Source organism: Puma concolor, chromosome D1 (assembly GCF_028749965.1).
Source record: "Puma concolor isolate L17-30 chromosome D1, mPumCon1.1.hap2, whole genome shotgun sequence".
In the NCBI taxonomy this organism is placed as follows: Eukaryota; Metazoa; Chordata; class Mammalia; order Carnivora; family Felidae; genus Puma; species Puma concolor.
The window spans coordinates 19,660,214-19,686,332 of NC_141676.1; the positions used below are offsets into that span (position 1 = coordinate 19,660,214).

The 26,119-nt window shown below is 46.0% G+C and overlaps 1 protein-coding gene across 1 annotated transcript in view; it reads right to left on the reverse strand.

Moving 5' to 3' along the window:
- Nucleotides 1–18,490, reverse strand: part of LOC147576541 (uncharacterized) — a 95,319-nt gene extending 76,829 nt beyond the window's left edge. The window contains exons 1-2 of the mRNA XM_086676398.1: nucleotides 18,101–18,490; nucleotides 12,980–13,094 (exon numbers count right to left, since the gene is read on the reverse strand). Of these exons, the coding sequence (XP_086532524.1) occupies nucleotides 12,980–13,094; nucleotides 18,101–18,490 (505 nt within the window). The remainder of the gene's footprint in view (nucleotides 1–12,979; nucleotides 13,095–18,100) is intronic.
- Between the last annotated feature and the right edge of the window lie 7,629 nt (nucleotides 18,491–26,119).

A 26,119-nucleotide genomic window follows, 5' to 3' on the forward strand; every position in this document is an offset into this window, starting at 1 on the left:
TTTGAGCCACCTGCTTTCATTATCTTGCTCTTCCAGACCACCCTCTAATGTCATCACCAGACGTCAGGTCAACTCCCAAGCCTTCATGGCTTCTGTGATGCCCTTGGATATTTAGTACAAAGTCTTTTGCTTCAACATTCAATTCCCTCTATAATCTGGGCCTTAACCATCTCTGTAATGTCCTTTTCCTCCTTATTATTCCAGTCACCCAGTGCTCTCATCACAGCGTATTACCCAACATTTCTAGAATACACCATGCACCCACCACTGGAGGCCTTTCCTGTGGAGTTCCCACAGCCCGACATGCCTTTATTCATTATCTGTCAAAATCCTACTCAACTTACAAGGCACAGCTCACATGTGCTGAACCCCTGAACTCCCGTCAGAATTATGCATTCCTTTCTTTCAGTGCCACGGCCATTTGTTTTGAGCTCTAGTTAAACTTAATATATTTTGCCTTGTATTAGTTGCTGTTTAAATCGGTCTTGATTTAAACCTGTCCTTACAGGTCGTGAGCGAATTTATTGAACATCTACTATGGATGCCAGGTGTCTTCATAGACATCATCTAATTTATCCTTCTGTTGCTAATACGTAGCAACATGCTAGCATGCTCACACGTTGGGTGTTCATAAATGTTTGTAGTATTATTCTATGAAGAGGCGGGGAATAGTTTGATTTCTGAGCTCGAGAAGGGAGGTCACTAAATTATCCTCCTTTGGGAGACTTAATGAAAAGAAATGAGAGAAATAGCTATGCTGATCAATTCTACTGGATGGCACAAAGATGGGATGAAAAATGCTTAGTCTTTGATAATCCTGTCTTTAAAAAAAAAAAAAAAAAATGCCCTAACCAGAAACACAACACCATCTATTTTTCTGCTTGTCTTTCTTTTCCCCACCCAGGAGCTCAGCATCATGTCCATAATCCACCCAAAGCCAGACCTCATTAGGCTTGCTGGTTGTAACCCTAGACTAGTCACTAATTCTTTGTGGACTTTAGGCAAGACAATGTCTCTCTCTCTGCCTCAGTTTCTCCTTGTGTAGCATGGACAGTTTGGGCTGGATGAGCTGAAGGGTGCTTATCAGTTCCATAAAATCCTGAAGTTCTGTGTTGAACGAGCATACACAAAATGACTTCGGAATGGACTCATTCTTCAGACCCACCCACAAACACCAAAATATGGAAGATTATGTAAACAGGGCAATAGATTTCTGTGTATGCGTATTTTGTGAATGTTTTCTGTGCGCATTGTGGATGCGAGGTGGAAAGCTGTCAGTCCATGAAAGTACGGTTTCAAGGAATTTTAAAATTTATTCGATGAATGTATGAATAGTAAAAACATTGCTTGATTACCCCCCACTAGGGTTTAACCATTTTTGTTGTTGTTGTTAGGAGATCACTAGGAAACTAATGAGGATTAATTGTATTTAAAATTTTATATACGTTAATCTGAGGGGTGCCTGGGTGGCTCAGGTAGGCGTCTGACTTCGGATCAGGTCATGATCTCGCTGTTCCTGAGTTCGAGTCCCGCATAGGGCTGGGCTGACAGCTCAGAGCCTGGAGCCCGCTTCAGAATCTGTGTCTCCCTTTCTCTCTGTCTGCCCCTCCCCTGCCCTGTCTCTCTCTCTCTCAAAAATAGATAAACATTAAGAATTAAAAAAAAAAAGTTTACATACATTAATCTGACAGTTGTGGATCACTTTAAAAATTTACAGACCTATAGAACACGATGACCAACATTAACAAGTTAAGTTCTCCTCATTTACATGTAACATCTGACTAATCATCCAGAAGGATCTGTTGAATAAATGAATGAATAAATCAACGGTGTTGCATCAACTTCTGCATGGGGAGAGGGAAGATGTGACAATTGATTTTAGTCAAATAATCAATGAAAACATATCACTCACTGCTTAATAAAAGCCAGTTGATCTGGACTTGACTAGTCTTTGTAAAATCATAAATTAGACTGGACTAAACCTCCTCTCAGACAGTGTGGGTAAAGAGATGCAGTTCATAAACAAGATGTGTGCATATATACATAGCAACATAAACCTGAGGACCTTCACTTTTTAAAAAAAATTTTTTTAATGTTTATTCATTTTTTGAGAGAGGGAGGGGCAGAGAGAGAGGGAGACACAGAATCTGAAGCAGGCTCCAGGCTCTGCGCTGTCAGCACAGAGCTTGATGTGGATCTCAAACCCGAGATCGTGACCTGAGCCGAAGTCAGACACTTAACCAACTGAGCCACCCAGGCGACCCGAGAACCTTCACCTTGATTCTGGAGGAGACCACCACAGATCTCTGCCTTCCCCCCTCCCTCGTCCTAAGGATACACAAAGTCCTTTGCCCGCTCTGTTGTCAGAGACAACCAAGAATAAACAGGGGCTTCAGCACTGCTGGGATCAAGGTCAGACTCACACCTTTTTTTACATCAAATGTTTACATGGTGCAGTTTGGATATTTCACCAACACTGTTTCACCCAAAGCTGCATAACGATAGGTCTCAAATGTACAAATACCACAGTGGTCCCAATAAAAATGCTCTGACTGTAGAAGGACTATTAATTTGCTGGAACTAAAAGGTCTTTGCCCTGTGAAGGAAAAAAATCTTTAAAAATAAGAGAAAGAAAGAAAAGGGAGACAAAATATTTTTTTGATTGGACAATTTTTGGTGGGATTGGGCAGCATGATATGAAATTCTGAAGAGAAAGAAAATATCCAGAAAGAAAGGAGCAAAGAAAAGTGACAAATGTACTCTATAGGGTAAAACATATTCTTAATGAAAACATATGAGGAGCAGAAGGCTCTCCTAAAACAGAAAAATTCCACCTAAATGCAGTCAGTTCATTAAACCTTAAGAAGGCCCAACCAAGCCAAAGCCAGCCTACAAAAAGGGGCACAGTTTTGAGGTCAGTGTAGTTGTATGAATACAAAATTTTTAAAAAGCAGTATAAAACTCCTTAAAAAAGCAAAAACAAAAACAAAAGGAAAACCAAATTGGTTACTAAAATTTTGAGCAAAAAATTCAATACAATATATTTAAGATTCAACTTCCTCATATAATTTAATAGCCTTTCACTATATTGATTGCCTTCCTAAAATCAAATATGTGTTTTATTTACTGAAAACTTCCCCCCAAAGAACATTTCCTCTAAATCTATGTTTTCAACATATTAATAAAATAGGTTCCACATTTTAGTTTGTTTTTATAGAAATTTTAGTTTGTTTTTATAGAAAGTTTTATAGAATATAGAAGCTCTATAGAAACTTTTTTTTTCCTGAAAGATTCTTCCTCAAAATTGTATTTTTTTTTAAATTTCAGGTATTTTAAGATGATTACTACTTTTTAAGGATTGTGTCATTATGGAGTAGTTAAGATTTTTAAATTTACCCATCTTTATGATTTGGAAGGCCCTTAATCCAATTATCAGGGTGAAGGATGAATTGACCTTTTCCCCTTACAATCCCTGTTTCTAGTTTGGAAAAAAGAAATCTCTTCCTGAGAATACTGATTTCTAAATTTACCAAAATATGAGGGGCAAATTTAACAGCAGTGAAATTTTAAATAAGCTTGAATATCAATTAAAAAATTCTTGTTGTGTATAAATTTTGTTATTTATGTATGTGCTCTCCTGCAAGGAGACAGTGTGGCATGAAGAATTTCATTTGGTATTTATATTATGTGCTTAAACCTACCTCCAATAGTCCTAGTCCTCTAAATGTGATTTCCTATCATCAGAGTTTTCTTTCCTTTTTTTTATATTTTACTTTTTCTTTTTTAAATTATACTGCTATACATATTCTTTTCTTTTTTGCTCACTGGTAATATTTTTAATAACAAAATCAGTAACTAATGATGCTTACAGCACCATTGAAGGTTATAATTATATTACCTATTGCTTTCCTTCTAAGGATCTCAAGGTAGCTTACTGAGAGAAAATAAAATCTGTTCTTTCTCTTTTTACAGGATTTAGAAATTTGACAATTGTATTTTTTTATTTTTATTTTTATTTTTTACTAATACTGATGCTAAACCATTTTAGGTAGTGCCTTTCCTATATCATTGTTGGGACTTCCCCCATGTTCAAGGTTGGAGATTAAAATTTTATTTACTTAAAGATGTTCTGATTCAGCATTGTCAGACAATGACAACTGCACAGCTCCATAATCAGTCTTTTTTAAGGAGGCAAAAAGGGTTCTAAGGTTTAATTCAGAGTTGAGAGTAACCTACTTTTTAAAAAAGACTATCTTATGTCAAAAATGATGTCAATATTTATCTTATTTATGTGGTAGAGTTCACTTTAATTTTAAATGAAACTTAGAGGAATTCATATCTTCTGGGATACTAGTCAGCTTGTCAGCATGAGACATTGTTTTAACATTAGGATACTTTTAGATACAAATGGCTAAGTTCAACCTTCTAAGTGAGAAAGATGTAATATCTCTGCTTATAATAGCATATTTGTGTGTGTCTGTGTGTGTGTGTGCACATACACATTTACAAAAAAAATACCATAATGAAATTAATATGTGGACAGATGTTGAGTATACAATTTGGGGGGGGGGGGTGCTTGATGGCATCACTGGGCTAAGATGTTGGAATAAACTTCCTATATCTTTCCTTATCCTGTCCTCTCGATGTCACGAATTAGCTGGTGACATTTCTCCCTCATCCTTTGAGGATCTTTAAGATCATAGTGTCCCTTCCTTACTTTCAGTAAATGTATATTAGCCTCCAAGAGTGCATGGCATCGAAAATATAATTCTGACCCCCTTGAAGAGAAAGAATTAACAGGCATCAATTTCCCTTCCTGACTGACATAAACCTCCATTAAAAAAAAAAAAAAAAGTGCTGCTAGCCATATTTTTTCCCACAAGGGTGCATATTAACAGGCAACAGGAAGAATAGGAAAAAAACCAAAAAAACAAAACTTATGTATATGGAAAGATGGCCCCCAGGCTGTGCCTGTCCACCCAAGAAAATGGCAGTGAGAAGGGGGTGAGTAATTACTCAAGAAATTTATTTTAATTACTTCAGGTCTCCTGTCTTTTTTACAGCAGACATAGCATATTTAAGTGCAACAGGTTGGTGGTCACAATGCAATGTATGAGAAACAATGAAAGACTTGTGAAATCTATGAAAAAATTTAATTTGGAGCAATTCTGTGGCCTGGGTTTTTATACTTTCTTTTTGGTATGTATGATTTCTTGAGTTATAATCACTTATGGAAAATTCCGTAAATGTCATTTAATTCTCTAACATGACTCCTCAAACAACTGTCAGAATCTGCTACTTTAACTTCTTATAAGGCTCTCCTACATGTAAAAATAAAAACCACAACAAAAAATATTTTTGCCAAAAAGCAAAGCAGTAAATAACAGTCTCTATTTAGTGTCATGTATAATCCTTTTATAAGCATTATAAATAAAACAACCTATTCTGATGTGTTATATTAAGATCTATAAATTTTATAATCTAGGAGCATATACAGAAAGGAAAAATAGAGATGAAATCATGCTAGTGCTAAAACATAAACTCTTACAATTTATGTTAGTAAAAAAAAAAATCCTTTCAGTTTAAAATTGCATCTGGAAAAAATATTTTGATAACAATTATGTTTATAACTAAAAATTAACTCAAAACGAGATCTTATTTTTAAATTAAGGAATGAATTTATGAATAGTAGAAGAATCATCACATATCCCTCTGGAAAGTTATATTTCCTTTGTGCCATATGAAAAATTAATGTTTTATGTTCATAAATAAAATATCTTCTTAGATATTTGAGCTCTGGTTAAATGATGATCTTCACTGGGGTAAACTGTCTTAAGTGTTGTACAAGTTGACTATACAGAAAACAAACAAACAAAAAGAAACATAAAATTTCACGTTAAATCTTAGCTGAGAGGTAGCTCACTGAAAAGCAAGATTTTCCATTATAAGATGAAAAAAATTGTATAGTTTATGTTTTTAACGTCCCCCTTTTTTAAAAAAAGATTTTCCTTTCAGAATTCTAAAGCATCATTTAAAAAATGTTAAGAAGCTAATAGCTAATCCTCAAAAAAGCAATAAACTTGTATTTGTATTTTTAAAATATCACTTGTTATTTGGAGAGATAGCAACTATTTTCATGACCACTTCATATTTAAATGAAAATATTTCTTGTGTAAAGCTACGTGAAACAGCTTTTTTCTAGATAAACTCCCTAAAAGGTAATGTCAAGGGGGAAATGTCTATGAATTGGAGGATTTTCTAAGCCTGCAAATACATTAAAATATTAGATGAATGTTAACAGCTTTAAATGTTTTCTTAGCATTCTAGTTTTAATTCTTTAACATTTTAATGACCCAATTTTAATCCAGGGAGCTGCCTATCAATAAAATTTTTTTCTTTCCTTTAAAAAATTTTATTATAAATGACTGCTTCTATGTTCCATTACTTACATATGTTTTTGGTTGTTTTTTTTTTTTAAAGAAAGTTAGGCATAAGGAAATTCACTAGAGGGAAACTATTTTCCTCTTTTATTTAAATATTATTTCATTGAATGTGGTGTTAAGGTTCAAAGGTGGTGGGAGTCTAAAGGATAAAGTTTGGAGGGCTATATCTAATTCATTCTTCCTTTAAAAATTAATTTATAGGCTGCCAATTTACTTCCTGCCTCATAATCAGCTGAGAATTATAGACTTTTTTTTTTTTTGAGAATTATAGAATTCTCCAGACAATTTCACTTTGGTTCATCAAACCCCTACCTCTAGCAAGTATGTTTTCTGCTCTCTCTTTCTTTTCCCTGACCCAGTGTTCTTGCCAGAAATTCAAAGAGTAAAGAAGACCCCTTAATTTAAGAAAAAAAAAAAAAAATCACTCACTCCACCTTGAAACAAATAGTGAAACTATTTCTTTACTTGATTTTTTTCAGATCTGGGCCTGAAAGATGAGTTGACCTGGACATCATAACTCCTTTACATGGTTCCTCTAAGTTATTTGCCTGTCACGGTGTTAAAGGATCACTGTGATGTAAATCATTGCAGTTTCAATGAGCAGCTCTCCTTAGAGGCTGGGAAGCCCTGACTGAGCAAGTTCCCCTCTTCCTATCAGTAATTTTCAACTCCAGATGAGTTCACAACATCTGGAATATCCTGGTATGATCAGGACGCTCTTTGACTCGAGACTCATCTCCTACCTCACGACAGTTGGTGGCTTTATGTTTCTACTTCCTTATTCGTATTTCAACTTTTCCAACTGGTGCTGGACTATATCTTGTCCTGGGTCTGCAGGGCTCTCTGTCTTAGCAATAACAGTTAATATTGAGTATTTCCTACGTGCCTGAAGTACTAGACTGTCTGTTTACTGACATCTCATTGCACTGCCCCAACAACCTCATTATGAAATAGGTACTTTAATATCCCCATTTTCCAGATGAGGAAACTGACTTGGAGAGACAAGTTGGTCAAGGGCATGCAGCTGAAAAGAGCCCAGCTAGGGAGTAAACCGAGGTCTCACTAGCACCAAGGCCCATGACTCTCAACCACTAGGTTTTGCTGCTTCTTCAAATCTTGCCGCCTTTATCCTCCCCTTAAAAGGCTTCAAAGAAGAGATGCAGAGACTGCTTTTGGTTTATTCCTGAGATGTTTATTATGATTTTTTTTAAAGAAAGAGAAGATATGTCACTGAGTAGAAGCAATGGGTAGACTCTGAGTTGAAATGGGGAATCTATGCAGCAGGCTCCAGTTTTTATGAAAATTAAAATAGATTAAAAAAAAAAACCCAAAACCATCTTTTCCTTTCTCCTTGGAATGGCCTCCAGTGTGCTCCACAGGTTTGGGGGGCCTTGGCCCTTTTTTCTCTAGTGTTACCCAGAAATGTAGAGACCACATCATATTCTTCCTATCATCATGCCTGCAGTTTGCAGCCAAGACTTAAAAGAAATGCCTGATGGGATGCTAAGTGGATCACAGGAAGGAGAGTAAAGATCTTTTCTTTCAGGGGGTAAGTGGAGACAAAAAGAATTATAAGACAGTGAAAAGTGAAGTTCGAAGAAGGAAAGAATGAAGACAAAATATGTATGAAATGGAAAGAGAAAACATCATGGATGACAGCAAACAGTGTTATCCAGCCCTGCCCTTCTGTTTCACTATTTCCTCGGTGGGAATCACCTAAGCTCTGAAAATTTAGGACTAGATAGAAGCTGAAAGTCAAAGGTGAATGGCAAGCATTGGAAGTGAACTACTTGTCCCCCCATCAGAAAGTTTAAAAAAGAAGTATAAAGAGAATGATTTGCAGAAACAATTGTGGTTAAATTCAGTAGATTTTTTTTTTTTAAGAACTCGAAAAGCCAGGAATTAAAGGGGAATGAATTTAAGGGGAATGAAACCACAAAGAGATAATCTTTGTGTAGGGATGCATGAAGTAGAGAAAAAGATTTTCCTATCAGCCCTTCTGATTTGTTCCCAGCTGGGTAATCCTGGGCACTGGCAGTCTGTGGGGCAAATGGACAGATGCTTCCAGAAAAGATTATCTTTCATCTGTCACTCAGGGAATAACTGTGTCTCTATGACTGCTGATTCTGTGATCTAAGCCTGATATGCCATTGCTGTATGTGTCAAACAGAAAAAAAATTATTATTGTTATTAATTATAATAATAATACTAAAACAACAGCAGTAACAGCTAACATTTATCAAACACAGACTAGGTACGAAGCACTTTCCATGCATAAACTCCTCTAATCCTCACCTGACCCTTATGACTGGTATTATTATCCCCATTTCACAGATGAGGAAATTGAAAAATTGAAAACGACTGGTTTGTAAGGAGACGGATTTTTCTACACATTAGCCACAGCCATAGCGATCTGCTGCTTCCTTGCTCGAGTAGAAATTCATACAATTCGGCCTGTCCTCCCACAGTCTACCTCAAAGTCTTTCCAAGGTCAGATCCTAATCCGGGCAGTGGCTTGCACTGGCTACGCCCCCTCGGCGTGTGGAGTAAGAGCATCCACATCTCCCTGAAAGTGAAGTTCGCCTCAGTTTTGACCAGTACTACGTCAGAAAACGGCCTTTGCCCTAAATGAAAAAAGCGAGGCCTTCGTCATCAGGAGGAAAAAGTCTGGGGGCCCTGAGCACAGGGAAGGAAGAGGCTGCGAAGCACGGCACCAGGATAAAACCTTTGCACACTGACCGCTCCATGTTGAGCCTTAGGGACTCCCAATTTCTCCTTCACCGAAGGCCTCAGTGGAACTGCCTGCGATAAATCCCCTTTTGCTGCGCTATGCGGAAGCCTGTCTACCATCCTACAATGGACTGTTCCTTTCCTTCGAAAGGCATCCCTGTCCTGTCCAGCTGGGATTTTCCCTGGTGGTCAAAAGTATTCAGACCTTACACTGTCCAGCTCCAGCACAAACCTCACTTCCCTCCACCAACTCACCAGACTCTACCAAGAACACGTAGCCTAGAGGAAGGATTGTCTCTTCGAAATTCTACAGGTCCAGGCTAGGTTGGGTCATGAAACTTCTCATCTGCTTCTGTCCCTGGGCTCCATGCCTGCCTTGACTTTTGGTTACTCATTTTCTGTTCAACATTTATCTAGCCCTCTGTAGTATTGAGTAAGTTCCAAATATTTGTTCTCCAATAAAGGGGGGCCAAAAATCATGACAAAAATGCCACTGAGTGCTACTAGGAAAAAAAAAAAAAAAAAGAAGCACCTAAAAATCTACCTTTCACAACGTACCCTAAGCTTCAAACCTTCATATTGTAAAATGTAGGCCTCAGAGACTAATTAGACAAACCAATTTTAATTTCATGGAGCCTAGGGAGGTCATGAACCCTCTGGAACTGTATGTAAAATATCTGTGTTGTTTTTGTTTTCCTTTTCTATTCTTTTTTTAATGTTTATTTTATTTATTTTGAGACAGAGAGGGAGCATGAAGGTAAAGGGCGAGGCAGAGGGAGGCAGAGAGAGAGAGAGAGGAGAAAAAGAATCCCAAGCAGGCTCTGTGCTGACGTAGCTGGAACCAACTTGGGGCTCAATCTCAACATTTATTTATTTTTGGGACAGAGAGAGACAGAGCATGAACGGGGGAGGGGCAGAGAGAGAGGGAGACACAGAATCGGAAACAGGCTCCAGGCTCTGAACCATCAGCCCAGAGCCTGACGCGGGGCTCGAACTCACGGACCGCGAGATCGTGACCTGGCTGAAGTCGGACGTTCAACAGACTGCGCCACCCAGGCGCCCTCAATCTCAAGAACTGTGAAATTGCGACCTGAGCCAAAATCAAGTGTCAGATGCTTAACCGACTGAGCCATCCAGGTGCCCCATTTCCTTTTCTATTCTTGTTTTGTTTTGTTTTTTCTAGGAAGAAGTTTCTAGCTTCATTAGGTTATCCCAGGGAGAATGACTTATTTATATCTCCGATGCCTAGAATAAGGCCTGATAGGTAGTAGGAACTCAGTAAACATTTGTTGAATAAATGAATGGATAAGGGATCTGAGCTCTGAAGCACCTAATTTTAAACATGGAGAAATTAAGACTTAGAAAGGATATAATTGTTTTTCTGTAAGGTCATGAATGTCAGTAGTCAGGACCAGACAGAATTAGCTGTTTCAACTCTTTCCACAGCTCGTCAGTCCTATTGTTTTGCTTTTTAACCTAGTTGTATCTTTCACCCCATTTCATTTTTCTTCCTCCCAAACCATTGCTTTTTAAGCAAAGAAATGCATCTCATTTCCTAGTTAGAACCTGCCAACCAGTAAGAACCAAGAGGGGAGAATGTGGCGGAGGGGACCAAACAGTGGGGAGAGTCTATGAAAAAGGCCACCAGAATGATTTATTTGTGGTGGCGCAAATAACATGGCTATGATTCCCATGTGATAAGGACATGATTACTACTATGGCATCGAAGTCGCTGTCATTGATGGAAATACGTAAAGCCGAAATAGTGGAGTCAGATCTGGAGGCTGGCAGTAAATCTTAAGCTTAAAACTGACCAGGCCAAGCAGCTGTCCTACAAGCAGGTGATCTGCAGCATTCTAAAAGATGTCTGAAGGACAGGGATCAAATGATCCCCTGCGTGGTTTGAAAGCTCCTTTGGGGGTGGGGGGTGGCAGTCTTCCTCACTTGTTAAGTGATTAGGAGATCCTGGGAAAATTCAAGTCAGGCCTTACTATCCTCCTAACAACTCAAAATCAAGCCCAGCAGGCAAGAAGGAAGAGATTCAAACTGCCACCCAGAGAGGAGAAATAAGGGAGAGGGGCCTAAGCCACACGGAGCTGCTTCATGCTGGGAGAATTTGTGAAAGAGACCAATACTTGAATTCTATGACACAGCAAATTTCTCGTGTTGACGACTTCCTCAGCAGACTGAGGCCAACATGGAGGCTCTGAAGTCCAAGCCATAACAGAAGAGAGAGAGGAGAGCCGTGCCTAACCGAGGGATACGTCCAGAATGCTAATCACCAGAAGAAGGAACTTTCAGTAAACTCTTCTTTGAACCCTGGCATCCTAAATGCAAGTCATTTTGGAGGGGAATCCGTTACAATGCCTTAGATTGTGTTTATTGATTATCTTATTATTTGGTAATGGTAGGAAATATTTAGTAAAAAGAAAGAACCCAGCTTAGACAATAAACAATCCGAGTTTGAGTTCCAGATGTGTGACCTTGGTAAAATCACTTAACCTCTCTGAACCTCAGTTTCTTGATTTATAAAATGAAGGTATCAGTCTATATATCCTCAACAGCTCTTTCTAACTTTTACATGCTATTTATTATATCTAAATTTGTGTTTTAACCTGTTGGCAGATTTCTTTCAATGATTAGAAGAGGTTAACCTTTCAGGCAAGACAATCCCTCCCCCTGTTATTTTCTTAGATTTCTCTACAATGCAACTGAAATACGAATTAAATGCCAACTAAAGGGGGGAAGAGGGAGATATTAACCTCTTGGAATGAACAACAATCCTATTGCTATAAACTTCAGATTCTTATACTAAAAACGGGAATTTAAGGAAGTTGGGTTCAGTGAATGATTTGAAGACTTTGCCCTCACTGTACAGGGTGGGATTATAGAGGAGTCCAGTCAATCTATTTATTATTTGAGTTCCACTTTCAAAATATAAACATTTCAAAAACTCATGTAGCAGTCACTTAATTAATACAGAAAATAGGTCTGTCCTATAATGTTCTGAAGGTCTTCTGTGTCATGTGCTTCTGTTCTGTCATGAGCCCCAAGTTTCCCTCTAAGATTTCTGCCAGTTTCCTACATTTTGCTCACATAACATCCAAGGATTAGCCAGGTAGCTCACTTTCTCCCTTCCTTACAAATCTAACAGCTCTGGGCTTTCAAAATTCTCTGCCGAGCTCCGAATTGAATTTCCCAATAAGAAGGCACAGTAGGACTGTGAAGGTCAGAAAGGCAGCTAAACAAAAGCTCTGTAGCAAAGGATTTTGCTGGTTAATAGAATACGTAAATGTATTTAGAGTTGAATGCCTCACCCCTCAAAAAAATCAATAACCTAAAACTTTTCCTACCTATCCTACGCTGAACTTTAGTTGAGGAGAAATAACTCAACATTTCGGTTGCCTCAGAGAAACTGAGCTCAGCAAATAACCTTTCCACTTGACACCTCCCCTGGGCCGCTGAGAGACCTTAAACAGCCCAGGAAGTGAGGGGTGGAGAGGGAACCACGTGCCCCACTGAGGAAGTCCTGCACTCCTCAGTACTGGGCGCCTCCAAATACCCAGGCCCAAGTCCAGCTAGTGGATAAAACAGGAAGGGGGCCTGTCTCAGAGGACACTGTGTCCTTCCTGACGACCTCCATGATGGGTGCCTCTCTTCGCCAAAGGCTAAGTCATTGAGGACAGTGCCCCAAGCACTGGATCCCTGATTTCCCTGTGTTTCATCACCAAGGGAAGAGCCTGTGTGGAGTCTCCTTGGTTTTACCCAGGCCAAGCGGCCATGGGCTGAGGTATCTTTGCACTCACCTGGGACTGCAGAGCTCATTGGTTCAGACTCTTCAGTTCCCGTGGCCTCTGAGATACCCTCCTTCAGTGGCCACGCCTTGTGCAGACCTCCAGTAGTCCAGACAAGTTCAACTACCTGAAGGGCGAAAAAGATGGGTAGGGTTACTATGCTGGCTCAGGAGGAGAATGAGAGAGATTGGGGGTGGGGATATTTCATAGGAAATCAAGGAGTGGATTGGCTGAAGGACAGAAAAAGGGCAGAGGGGCATATCTGGGCTAAGAGCTACAAGGCAGGGATGCTGATGTCACAGGAGAGCTCTTCAGAGATACCCACAAAGCTTCTTTCCTGCTGCGTCCCATTATGGGAAGTCTCTGGGACAGAGAAGAGGGTCTTGGTCTGAGATTGAAGCAAGTGTGCCCAGTACCTTTGACTCAATCTCAATCCCTTCCCTTACCTCCAAACTAAGGCAAATAAGGCAGAAGGACTCAAGACCTGAGGTCTTGAAAAGAGATAGCTGGGGCAAAGGATCCAATGGGAGGAAGCCTGGTTCTCGCCATGGGTAAGGGAGTAGGGCAGGTGCACAGTAACCAAAAGGGGGCCTGAGGGTGACAGCTGGCAGAACCCCTTAGCCTGGCCCAGCCACTAGGGGGCAGATGGCTTGGGGGGGGGGGGGAAGGGACTCTCCGGTGCCTTCACCCCTTCCTTAGCTCCAGAGACAACCTCTGGTCTTGATTTTCTAACAGGGAGACTAAGCTACTTGTCTGGGCAGAGGAGCCAAGTTTCCCCAGGGACCTCTTGGGCACTTCCCACTCCCCAGGGAGAAACAGACTGGGGTGAGGAAGGGTCTCCAGCTGCTACCCCTTACCCCCTTCTCTATAGGTACTCCAGAGGTTGGCATCAGATGCAAGTGCCTGGAAGTGTCCATCAGGCCCCTGGCTTACTAGGTGACGTGGCATTTTTCAAGAGGGGTGTGCAATGGCAGTTTGAGGGTTGTAAGAGGTTACCCCCCGCCCTTTGCCCTCCTTCCTCAGCGAAGGCAAAGTGGGGAGAAAGGGGGAGATCAGCTCCAACCCGCCCCAGGCTGACGCAACTGCTTTGAGGAGGAAGGACAGATGCACAAAGAGCCACAGATTTTCACTTATTGTGAAGGGAAAGGGGAAGGGGTCCTTTCCTTTGCTCCCGCCCGGACTGATAGCCCTCTCCGCAAGGACCGCCTCTCCCCGGCCCCATCCGAAGTGAGAGGCCCCCGGCCCCGGCCCGGGCGTGCAGCCGCCCCAGTAGCTGGGCTGCAGCAGCTTTCTCAAGGCAGCAACAGTTGTCTGGCTGAGGCGAGGCGAGGCGAGGCGAGGACTCGCTCTGGCGCGCACGACGCCGGCTTCGGCTGGTGCTCCTGGGCTCTGGAGCCCCTGCCCCAAACCCAGCCTCCGGGGGAGAGGTGTGGGGACCAGGGACGCGGTAACCCTGAGCAGCCTGCGCTCTGGTCGCTCAACGTCTTCGGTGCAAGTTCACTTCTCTTAGGTCACTTTTCTCCCAATCTGGTGGAGGAGCAGGCTTTTGGGGGAGTGGAGGGCTTTCGGGCTGGGGAGATGGGGGGGGATGTAGGAAGCAAAAGACAAAAGAGAAGCCCAAGGGACACAGGGGGAAGCTATTTTGAGTCTAACGTGGCTCTCACGCCTCTCCTTCCGCCGGAGCTATCGCTCCACAGACGGCCCCAGGTGAGAGGCAGGGAGGAAACCCCCCCAGGGGTTTTGCTTTTGCTCCATCTCCTTTGCAGATCTTAGAGACCCTTTTACTCTCTCAGAAAACGCCACCAGGGAGGGAAAATCTCCTTTATCTGGGGAGAGGGGCTCTCATTTAGCCCTAGAGGTTTGAGTCCTCGCCTTCCGTGCCTTCTCGGTGCCTTCTTGAAGGCTGAGCTATAAAAGACTGACTCTGTCCAGCTCTCTGGGGCTCCGTAGCCCTTTTCTTACTCGGCAGAGGGTAGAGTCTGGGTGCTCGGCTAACGGGGAGGGGAATGATGGTGGGCATTTAGTTTGCTGGAAGAACGGCGGCTGGGGTGCGGGGAGAATTCAGGCCCTCCCCGAAAACAGGAAGCTTCTTGGAGCTCGGGTCCTGGGCTTTCATATTCCCAGACTCATCCTCTATCTGTGCCCATCGCTGTGGACGCCTGTGTGTGTCTGTGTGTCCTTCTAGTCCTGTCCCTGAAGGCGTCTAGCACTGTTTCCAGCTGGCGAAGGGCACGGGGCGCCAAGCATGGTGAAGGCCTGATTTGTGCCACTTGTAACCGAAGCGGTAACGACTGCAACGGGAGGAGGGGGACCCACAGACGATCCTCGGTCCTGCAGCTTTGCCTCCCTCCCCAGGACGGGGCGCCTGGAGAGGCCAGGACGGGGCTTCTGCTGCTACTGCTGAGCTCCTGAGTCGGGCACAACCACATCTCTCAAAAGCTCCTTCTCCGCGGGGGTTTCCCCAGGGTTCGCCTGTTTTACCCCCTTCCTTGCTACTTAGTTTTGAAAAAGATAAGATGGGGGCGACCTGAGGCTGCAAAACGCCTCAAATTAGGTTGGAAGTAGGTGCGGGGGGAGAAGGTACTCCGGGGAGCAGGCGGTGCCTGCGTGTTTCCCTCTTTTTCGGAGCTCCCCAATTCACCACGTCTCGCCTCACCTCCAGGTCCCCCACGCTAGGACAGAGAATGCTGAGGGCCTCTCGCCCCTCCCTCCAGGGCTTCCCCACCCCTAGACTGCAGAGTTGGATCATTAGGGTCAAAAATGACCAGAACATGTCCTAAACTGATTCATATTCCAAGTACTGGCTTGGCCTTAAGATCGGATCCCTTTTTTGGCAGTGGGTGAATGGGGTTACTCGGGGTGTGGGGGGGGGGAGACACAACTTCTGTAAACTTTTATTGTATTTTAGCTTCTTTCCACCTCGAAAACACACGCACACCGCCTGCTTCAATTCCCCCTGTGATACAAAGTCGATTTAAAAGTTGGGGGCGGGGGAGCCGCTCGGAGGACAGGCGGGTGACCAAAGCCTCAGGGAGCGCGGGAAGGACGAGAAGGAAAGGATTGCTTCTTCCGTGGAAAACGGGGAAAGGGTTGGGAAAGGCTCGGACCGAGCCGCTTCGGGAAGGTGCGGGCTTCGGCTATCGCTGCTGGCTGCGGTCTTCTCGACGAGCGCGCCCTCCGCGAATGCTTTTTGGGGTAAGGGCTTCCGGCTATTGAGTTATGTACAGCAAGCCCAGACCGCAAAAAGATTCGCGAAGGGCAGAGTCTGCCGGCTTCTTCAGTCCGCCGCCGCCGCCGCCTTCAGCCCAGGATGTCTCCGAACCCCGGAGCCGAGCCCGCTGGGTCTCCCCAGCGCGCTCCATCGCGGCTCAGCCTTCCCACCCCGCGCACCGCCCGCCCCTCTGCCGCCCCTCCCCGCACCCCCCGACTCATCCTTGCATTTCTCCACACCGTCCGCGACCCCCCAACTCAGCCCGCACAGACGCGAGCGAGGTGTGTGGAGGACGAGAAGAGGAGCGTGGAGGGGAACCAGAGATCCCGGCGCCCTGCCTCCACCCCTCTTCCGTAGCCCCAGCACCCTGAGCCTCCCCTCCTATCTGGCCTATCACCCCCATTCCCCTCTCAGGGTTCCGCCAGCCCTGGCTGCAAGGTCGCGGATCTCTGAACAGGTACAGTTCGGATTTCCCCTGAACCCGCTCTTGTCCCTTCTAGTCCCCCAGCCGAGGTTCCAGCCGTGACTACAGGCGCTGCGTAAAGAGAAAAACTCCCCCAGAGCACTAAATAAATACAGACGAGGCCGCCAGCTCATTGGTGCGGACTAAAATCGTCACCCACCAATCAGGAAAGAGCTCACATTTTCCCTTTTTTTTTTTTTTTTTCAGAAGGGGGAGGGAGGAAAAAAAATATTTCCATTTCTAATTATTCAACAAAATCCAGACTGGAACACGTTAAAATCTTGTTGTTGCAAAAGAAGCTGCCAGGACCCCTACCTCCATTCCAGTCCAAGTGAGGGGAAGCGTGCAAGATATTGAGCAAGGGAGGGTTCAAGACAGAGACCTCTCCCAATGGGACCCAAGCCAGAAGATTCAGACAGAAAACGACAGGCAGAGATGAACATAAAATAAACCCAAACTCCACGCTAGTCAGCCTATTTCTAGAAAAATGAGAATGTCTTAATCCCCCCCCCCCCAAAGTTCTGAATGCTCAAGAGAAATGGTGAAGCTCCTCCCTTTGCACCCTCGCCCAAACCCGTCTAGATATTGGGTGTCTGATGGCCCACTCGTCTCAGGTGCCCTCTCATTGCTGCAGCCCCCCTTCCTCCCCATTCTGCAGATTGTTGAGGGGAACAACAAGGGGCGAGCCCCTCATTGATCGCCGGCTCCCACAACGACGGGAGATTCCAGCATCTTCAGGAGAAGAGAGGGGAGGGGAGAGGAAGGGAGGGGAGACTAGGGTGAAAGGAGGAGGGTGATCTTTCTTTCGTTCTCCCTCCTTCCCTCTCCCCTCTCTTCCTCTAGGCCCCCTCGGCCATCCCATCCATCCAAACTTTGAGGGTTGCCCTAATTCTTCCCAGTGCAGCGCCACCCTTCCCATATCCGCTCTTGCCCCCCCTCCCCAAACACCCCATCAGTATCCAAGAAGGGTGTGGGCCAAAGAATGTGCTGACCACCTCCCTCTCCAACAGTAGTCCCCCAGTGGGGAAAAACTCAGCCAAGGTGGGATGCTGCAAACATTGCAAGAAAGTTGCCATATTTGTTCTCTGCCACCCTGAAATCGACGTGCGGGCGGGCGCGGGCGCACACACACTCCAGCTAAGCAAGCCAGAAGAAAACGTATCTAGACCAAGTAGTCACTGTCTCCGAGCGCCTGTCGGCCCACCCCCTCCGCCCATCCATCACCCTCCGCAGAGCTGCGACCCTCCCACCCTCCCACGGCATCCCCTCGGCTAGGCTACCGACAGACGCACGCACACTCCCCCCGAGCGTCGGCGCGCCTGCCGCGCCAGAGGGGGCTCCACAGTCTGCGCCTGCCGCCGCTGCAGCGCGGGGCAACTGGGAAAAAAAAGTTCTGCTCAGCAGACCAGTGAGCCTACAGACCACCGGCCGACCAGTGTACCAACCCCCTCCTCCTTACCTTGGTCCGCAGGCCCCGAGAGCGCGCTGGTCCCGTCCGCACTGCAGCCAGCTTGAAGGAGTCCCTTTCCAACCGGCCCGCTCCCCTCCCGCCCCTCCCTGCCCCCAACGGGTGTTTGCCCAGCGGCAAAGCAGGCTGTTCCAGGTAAGTATATAAGTTACTGTACTGTGTGGGAGGGTCACGATCTTGGTAATTGCTGCTTTCCGAGCTTAACCCCTGCGTTCCTGCCTTCCTCCAACTTGTTGAGGACTCGTCGGGTAGCGGGAGAGCGAGCGAGCGCGCTGGAGAGCGCGCCGGCCGGGAGGGGGGGAGAGAGGTGCACCGGGCAGAGAGGGGAGAGCGAGACAGCGAGCGGCGGAGTTCAAATGCCCCCCTGGCAGCGGTTTTCATTGGATAGGTCTTCCCCCCACCCCACCCCCGTCTCCCCTGGCTTGGTCCCCCCCGCCGCCTGCACCCCCCCCCCCCCCCCCCGTCTCCCATGTAGGGGACGTCTCCAGGCAAAGTCACGATTCCTTCTCAGTTCGGAATGAACTGTGACTAGAGCCATGACGCAGCCAGCGCGCATTACTCACTTTTTGCAGTCACGACTTGGGAATCCGTGCTGGTTCCAACCAAAATTACACCGCTACCATTGAATTATTTAATAGGATCCAGTTCGGGGGTAAACTTATGCATTGTGCCAAGGGACGGAGGACGAGAGGTGGCGGGGGGGGGGGGGATGAGGACAGGGGCATCTTCCTTCCCCCTTCTCGACTCTTGGACCACCCTTCCCCACCACCACTCCACGTGCTGCAAGTGTTTTATTGCGCTACTACCCCTCCCAGCCCGGCTGCTCCCCACCCCCCCCCCCCCACTCCGTCCCAACCATTTCCTTTGCAAATGTGGCAGAATTTGTAAACACAACCACGCAACTTTCGGGGCTGAGAGGGGCGAGGCTTGGGAAGGGAAACGAGTAGGTCCGGGTGAATGACGAGGAGGCCTAGGGGTGGGCCGAGAGGCTGCGAGCAGCTTTGGTTTGAGCTGAATTGTCAAGACAAAGTGTGGGTTGCAGCGTTATTTGTGTTATTCTCCACAACATCAGTAACAGCCCTTGTTACTATTATGAGTTGACGAATACTCAGTCTCAGCCAGGGAATCTTTCCAGAGAGGGACTGCTTCTGAACTAAAAATAACTCGACCCACCCTCTTCCCCCCTCCCCAACCAGGGCTGCGCGTTGGGTGCCCTGCGTGGGGGTCAGGTCACTAAAGCCAGAGGCTCCTGCTGGATTAGAACGGGGTAGAGGGAGCAGAGAATACCTGGGCTCTCTTTATCTCTGTCCTGAAGACTGTCCCCCTCAGATACTTACCTCACCATCCTGAGTTTATTTTTTTAATTATATAGAAAATATCTCTGTATGCACACAAGCTTATTGCAGATCTGCAAGATTCATTTCTCCTGCGGTCCACAGCCCACCTTTGTGGGCCAGTTTGAGGATCCATTTTTATTATTCCTCGCGGAGGAGTTAATCAGTATGAATGTCTTTGTGTGCGCGTGATATTCATCCCCCTTCTGGCCTCTAATAACCTTCCTCCCTCCTCACCTGTCTGGCTACAGGTTTGGCCAAAGTGTCTGGGGCTGATTGCAATGAATCTCACTCCGGTTCGAGTCCATAACCCCAGGAAGTTGACGGTCTCTCCAGTAACATTTGGCAACTTGGAGAAGAATCGCCCCCTCCCAGTTTCCCTCGGAGCCGCTTTTCAGAAACCCTTTGGCTTTTGACTTTAAAGCGCCTCGCGTTGTTCCCAAGCCTGGATTCTCTGCGTATCGCACCAGCAACTCCTGTGCTTTGGTTTCTAATTCATTCATTCCACAACTCATTTGGGGCTCCTATGACTAGGACGCGAAGGAAGGGGGAATAGTAAGAAAAATGCCATAATGCACAGACACATCCTTACACACCTCACGGGAATTGCAGAATGTGGGAGCGTGGGGGCATGAAGTGGGAGGCGATGAGGGTCTGAATAAAGCAACCTATAGCCTCTTATTTTGAGAGTCACCATCACCGGAGAGAAATCTTTCAAACCCACTGGCGGGAAGGTGCCGGAGCCTGGGAATGGAGACCCAGATAGAGACTGGCCTCTGCGGAGAAAGCCGGTGAGCCACCGGCTTTCGGTTCCTGGAGCGCTGGGCCTTGGCTCATCCTGGAATCTAACACTTTGCTCCCCCCTCCTTTAAATTTTTTTTCCCTTTCCTTCCCACTCACCCCTCCTTTTCCCCAAAGCTCTCACCGAAGTCACGACTCTCCCCTTTGAACATCCTTAACCCCCTCCTCTCCGCCTCCCTCTCTGCATCCAGGGCGGGTCTATCTGCAGCTGGCGCCAACCCCGCCCCCTGGCGCTCGGAGCTGAACTCGCGGAGGACCAAGGAATTTTCAGCACCTGCCTTCTATGGACAGCTACCGCGCCCTGAGCCAGCCGGGGCCAGGGTCTCAGTCCTCGGGCTCCAGAAGGGCTCCAGGAACCGAACGAGTAAAGTTTGTCAAAGGAAGACAGATTTTTCCCTTTCTTTACCTCCCGGCCCCATCCATGCAATTTTAATCTATATCGCATTGCCTCCATTAATCTCGCAGAGAGATGGTCCATTAAGTGGTATCTGGGCACCCTTTAAGACAGAGAAAACGGGGAGGGGAGGGGGGCAGTGGAGAGAACGGGGCTCAACAGCGCCGACCCATAAAGAGAAAGAGAGTTGCAGCAGCTATTGATTCAGAGATTCGTCAGGGTGATTCCCGGCTCTGCAAGAATTCCCCCTTTCAGTTCCTTTGCATGCAGCCCCAAATTCATTATGCACACTCACAGCTGTACCCCTCACCCTCCACTCAGTCCCACCCTCTTCTTCAGAAAGGGGTAGAAAGGCAGCCAGAAAAAGAACCCCAGAGCATGCACAAAGTAAGCCTCGGCTCATACTCACAGTCTGCGGCATGCACATGACATAATATTACTTACCCAAACGGGAACTCCTTAAGAGAAAAAGAGAAACATAGGGGGAGGGAAGAGAAAGTGGAGAGAGGGAGACAGGAGAGGAGAGGAAAAATCCAACAATTAATTTCCAGACATAGTTGGGGGGGGGGGCAATGCGGTGATGTCCAGGTTTTCTTCCACCCGCGCTGGCTTTTTATCCAGTACAGCCCTCGGTCTATTTCTGGAACACGATCAAACCCTGATGCTATTTTTAGCAAGTACTGAAAAAACCTCCACACACAAAGGCATTTTGCTGGAACCTTAAGTCCGAAACATTAAATGTGCATTAAGCGCCCCCTCCCCACTTTTTTCTGCGCCACCAGGCTCATTTGCGTTAGTGCAGGTGATGTTTTTTAAAGCAGAAAAATACCCAAATATTATATTTTCCCTCCTTCCCATTAACTCCCGTCTGCCTCTGCCTGTTGCAAGCTCCTCGCAGTCTCCCCAGCAGAAGGCTTTGGAGTGGTTGTATTTTTTAGAGCTGCATGTCTCCATTGACCAGATTCCCTGCATGCTGGGGGTTGGGGTGGGGGAGAGGGGGCACTTAGTCCCCCTCCCCAGAAGACCTTCTCAAGAAAGCTCTAGAGTCTAACGCTATTCACGATGGAGATTCCTAAATGAGGGGGGAAAAATCTTCCGTACCCTTCCCACGTTTCCCACCCATGCTTTGCAAAATCGCGCTGTGTTTGCAATACAACGCCTTTGGAAATGTATATTTGTGTGTGTGTGTGTGTGTGTGTGTGTGTTTTGCGTTCTAGTAAATTCACTACGAGAGGGTTGGAGAAAATAGACTCATGAAGGCAGCGCGGAGCAGCCGCCTTGAGTCTCCTTTGCCAGCCTGCGTCAGTCATGAGCTACTGACGTCACGTGCAGATTCTCCTCTTTGGTGGGTCTGGTTCAGCCGAGAAGAGGCTTCTGCTCGGAGACAGCGCTTTGTGTTCGGTACAGCCACTGAGCAGACGAGGCAGCTGAGGCAGGCGCCACCCCAGGCTTGGGCTGGGCAGCTGCAGAGGAGGCTGCGGCCGCCGCGTCTGCTCTAGGCGTGCGGGGCCCCGCGGGCGTGCCGTTCAGGACAGCCCCCTCCCCAAATGACCTCCGCCGCCCAGTGCAAAGTCGGATCAGCACTGACTCGGGCGAGCGTCCTTTCCCCGCCCTTTCGCAACTGGCCACTGTAGCAAAGACAGCTATGGCTATGACTCGGATTAATTCTGTGTGTTTGTCGGGCAGATAGCCCCGGCTCCTCGAGTGACGCAAGTAACAGATTCAACGGCTCCCGCTGTCTCCCCTGCTCCCCTCTTCTCCCTCCCTCCTTTCCCCTCTTCTGTTTCCTCTGCCCACGCATCCTGCTTGGTCTCCCACGGAATCAGTCAGCTACAGCTTCCCAGAGAGCAATAATCCGAGTTACAGACAGACAGACTCCCAGAGCAGGAACAAATAAGCCTGCAGTTTAACGCGCGCGCGCGCGCGCGCGCGCACACACACACACACACACACACACACACACACACTCCTTTGTAATTGGCCAGCAGCGTTTAGGGGCTCCCCTGAATGGGGGGAGGGAGAAGCTGATTCACAAATCCACAGGCCGCGGAGGAGTCACTGCTGGGGGGAGAGGGGATCCCGAGAGGCAAGGGACAGGGCTCACTGCTTAGGCTTTTCCCTCTCCTCACCACGCAGAAAGGAAACCCACCTCTATAAATATAATGATGGCAGGGTGTTAGCGAATAAACTACTTTTGTTGAATGGTAGAGGAAGGAGAAAATTCAACAGACTGCAAATGCTTAGTATCTAGCGACATTACCAGAACTTTTTAAGACTAGGTGAGGGTTTACCCTTTCTCCCTCTCAAAAACCTAGAGATCTCTTATTTTTTCTTCTTGAAGTAATATCCCTGAAAAATAGGCCCAGTGAATTAGTGCTATTTTTAAACCAATTTGAATGGATCTTGCTTCATGAGGGTGACAGTGTGTGTGTGTGGGCACGTACATGCCTCAGTGTGTTGTATCTGAATCTGAGTGTTTCAGCAGAAGACATTCCACACCTCAGGATGACAAAGGGTTTATTGATTTGCTGGACTGATGGATGTGGGAAGAATTGCCACAAATTGGAAGATCTGAACAAGATCGCACACACAGAGACCATCCTTCCCAAATCCACACAGCATCACAGATGCACCTCACATAACCTCTGCCCAGAAAGGGTGGGGGACTGGAAACTGAGGCCTGGCTTCACGCACGGTTCATCTCTTTTATTAACCCTCATCCTCAACATTCCCTGACAATGGTTTTCCTTGATGCCAGTAAACAGTTTTCCAGAGGTTACCACTGAGATTTGGGGTGCAAGGCCTGGGAGTGATCTTTAATCAGTGTGATCTTTAATACCCTCTCATCTCCCTCTTCAGGCCCTCCTAGGCTTCATAGCTTGCCTCAGAGATTTTGATTTAAGCTTATGTCCTTCTTGTACCTTCAATTCCTGCCTGTGGCTTAAGTTTTGCCTACTAAACAGAGACAGAGGACGACAGCTCAGCATGGAGGACACCCTCTGGTAGCCCATCGGTAGCTGCTTATTTTTAGCCCCGTGAATGCATGTATGGATGTGTGTGAGAATGGGGCTGCAGTGGGGAGGTGTGCAGTCAGAAGAAATATCAATGGGAGATAGGCGGCCCTGGGTTTTGCACCAAAGATGGCTTATCGCAGGGTATCACCAGATGTGGCCTAATGGACAGGAAGCTTCCCCATCATGTGGCAGCAGCATTTCAATGCAGTATTCTTGGATTAATGAAAATGTCAGGCTAAGGATGTTTCTAAAGGCACAGAGTAAGTATGTTTCTAATGATATGTGACTAGGTGTGTGTAAGCATAAATTCAGGTATAGGGGCACATTCACAGAAACCATATAGTTCCTATATATACTACATAAACTATGTAGAGAAGAGACCATTTAGAGTAATGTGGCCTGCCTTCTGTGCTGGTTAGATGCTATTGAGTCTATGCTGAGATCAAGGCAGGTTCATTTGAGGTCACTGTGGGGGTCCCTTAACATATTCCAGCAAACCCTGTATCTAGCTCTAACAAATGAGGTAGAGTTGGAAATAGAATAAATGTGCTCTGCACCTCAAAACTCTGAGGGTCGCAGCCAAAATTACACTCATCTAACTCTAGTGGACTGATAGACTCAATGTCTCTGCTTCTCCCCCTGCCAGAAGAGGACATACTTCTGCCATGTCCCTGTTTTGCTACTGTAATCAAGCTGACTGGTCAGATTACTGTTGCGGGGCTGGGGCGGGGGGTGGGGGGGGCTGCCTAGGAAGCTCAGGAGAAAACACTTGCAGAAAGTTAGTCCTTGGTAGCCAGCATCTCCATCTCCCCTACATGTCAGGTCTTTGGTACATGACTGGCCTGGAGGTGGTGTCCTTGGCTTTCTGAGCTGTCTCACCATTCTTTGTTAAGTGCCATGGTGGCCAATTCCTGTCTGAGCATTCAAGCTAAGCACCTAGGGAATTAATAGACTGACTTGGAACCTGTCCAAGATGAAAACCGCCTTCTGCACTGCCAACCCATCCCTGGGCCATCCCAAGCATGAAGAGGACTCGTTTCCCCTAATGCTCCCCCAGAGGGCCTGTGGGGGTAAGCTACTGTCACCAAGCCCTTGAGAAGAACTGAATCTCCTTTCTTTCAGGGTCAGTGAAACCCAGGATGTCCGCCTGTGTCTCCTGTCTCCTCTCCAAGCACCAAGAAAAATGCCAGTAGGTAAAGTACTAGGTTTGGAGAAGGGAATAAAAAATGCAGCTCCCCAGAAGTCAACCAAAAGGGAGTGTATCAGGGAGTCCAGGAGAGCGATTCCTCTTTGCCTAAAGCCATCCCCTTTAGGGAGCAGAACTATTTTGGCTTAAATAAAGGATGGGATGGAAAAGAAACCAATAGTTTTTCAACACCTACCATGTGACAGACACTGTGCTGGGCACTTTTACATAAACAATCTCACATAATACTTAACGCAATTGTATGGGTGTCATAATAACAATGTTCCCTACACCATTGGATTATTTGTGCAGAAATCACTCCAGGAATATTAGTTATTATGTTTCCTATTTTAAGGGTAAGGAAATGGATACCAGATAGCTTAAGTGACTTGTCCAAAAGTCTTAAAGTTTGAAGTTGGTAAAATTTGGGATCCAATCAAATTCATATCTGTGTAGCTTTAAGCCTCATGCCTATACCACTCCATCATGTTGCCTCTATTCCAATATCTGGTCTTTTATATTCCAGTTTTAGGGACCATCATGTAGAATTGCAGACATCTGGAACTTTCTCAGCAGTGGCCTGAATAATGAAACGGATTTATTCCTTCTAAGGAGCCCCTTGGCCAGTAGAACCACCCTCCTAACAGGCCATCTGCTTGCAAGAAGAACCCTCCTCCATCTTCTACCAAGGAAAGCACCAGGGGCACCTGGGTGGCTCAGTTGGTTAAGTGTCCGACTTCAGCTCAGGTCATGATCTCACAGTTTGTGAGTTCGACCCCCGCGTCAGGCTCTGTGCTGACAGCTCAGAGCCTGGAGCCTGCTTCAGATTCTGTGTCTCCCTCTCTCTCTGCCCCTCCCCTGCTCATGCTCTCTCTGTGTCTCAAAAATAAATAAAACATTTAAAAAAATTAAAAAAAAATGAAAAGAAAGCACCAGCTGGCTCAGCCTCATCCCAAACTCAGGAGAACTATCCAAAGCCAGCCAGTGTGGAGTGGAGATACAGCGAACTTTACGTCCATTCAGGCTGCTATGCCTAGCCCTAGCCACGTTTACATTGGGTGGCACTAGGGAGGGGTTGAAAACCTCTTGTAAAAGTCTTCTAAAAATCTGTCTTAAGGTGGAAACAGCAGCAAATCTCCATTTGGGTTGACTAGTCATCCAAGTCTTCTTTCACCCATTTAGAAACTGGCATCCCTGATCATATTTCAGATTCTGAAAACTTTAGAAACTAAGGCATTAGCACTATGGAGGGGATGAGCCATAACATACACAATACAAGCT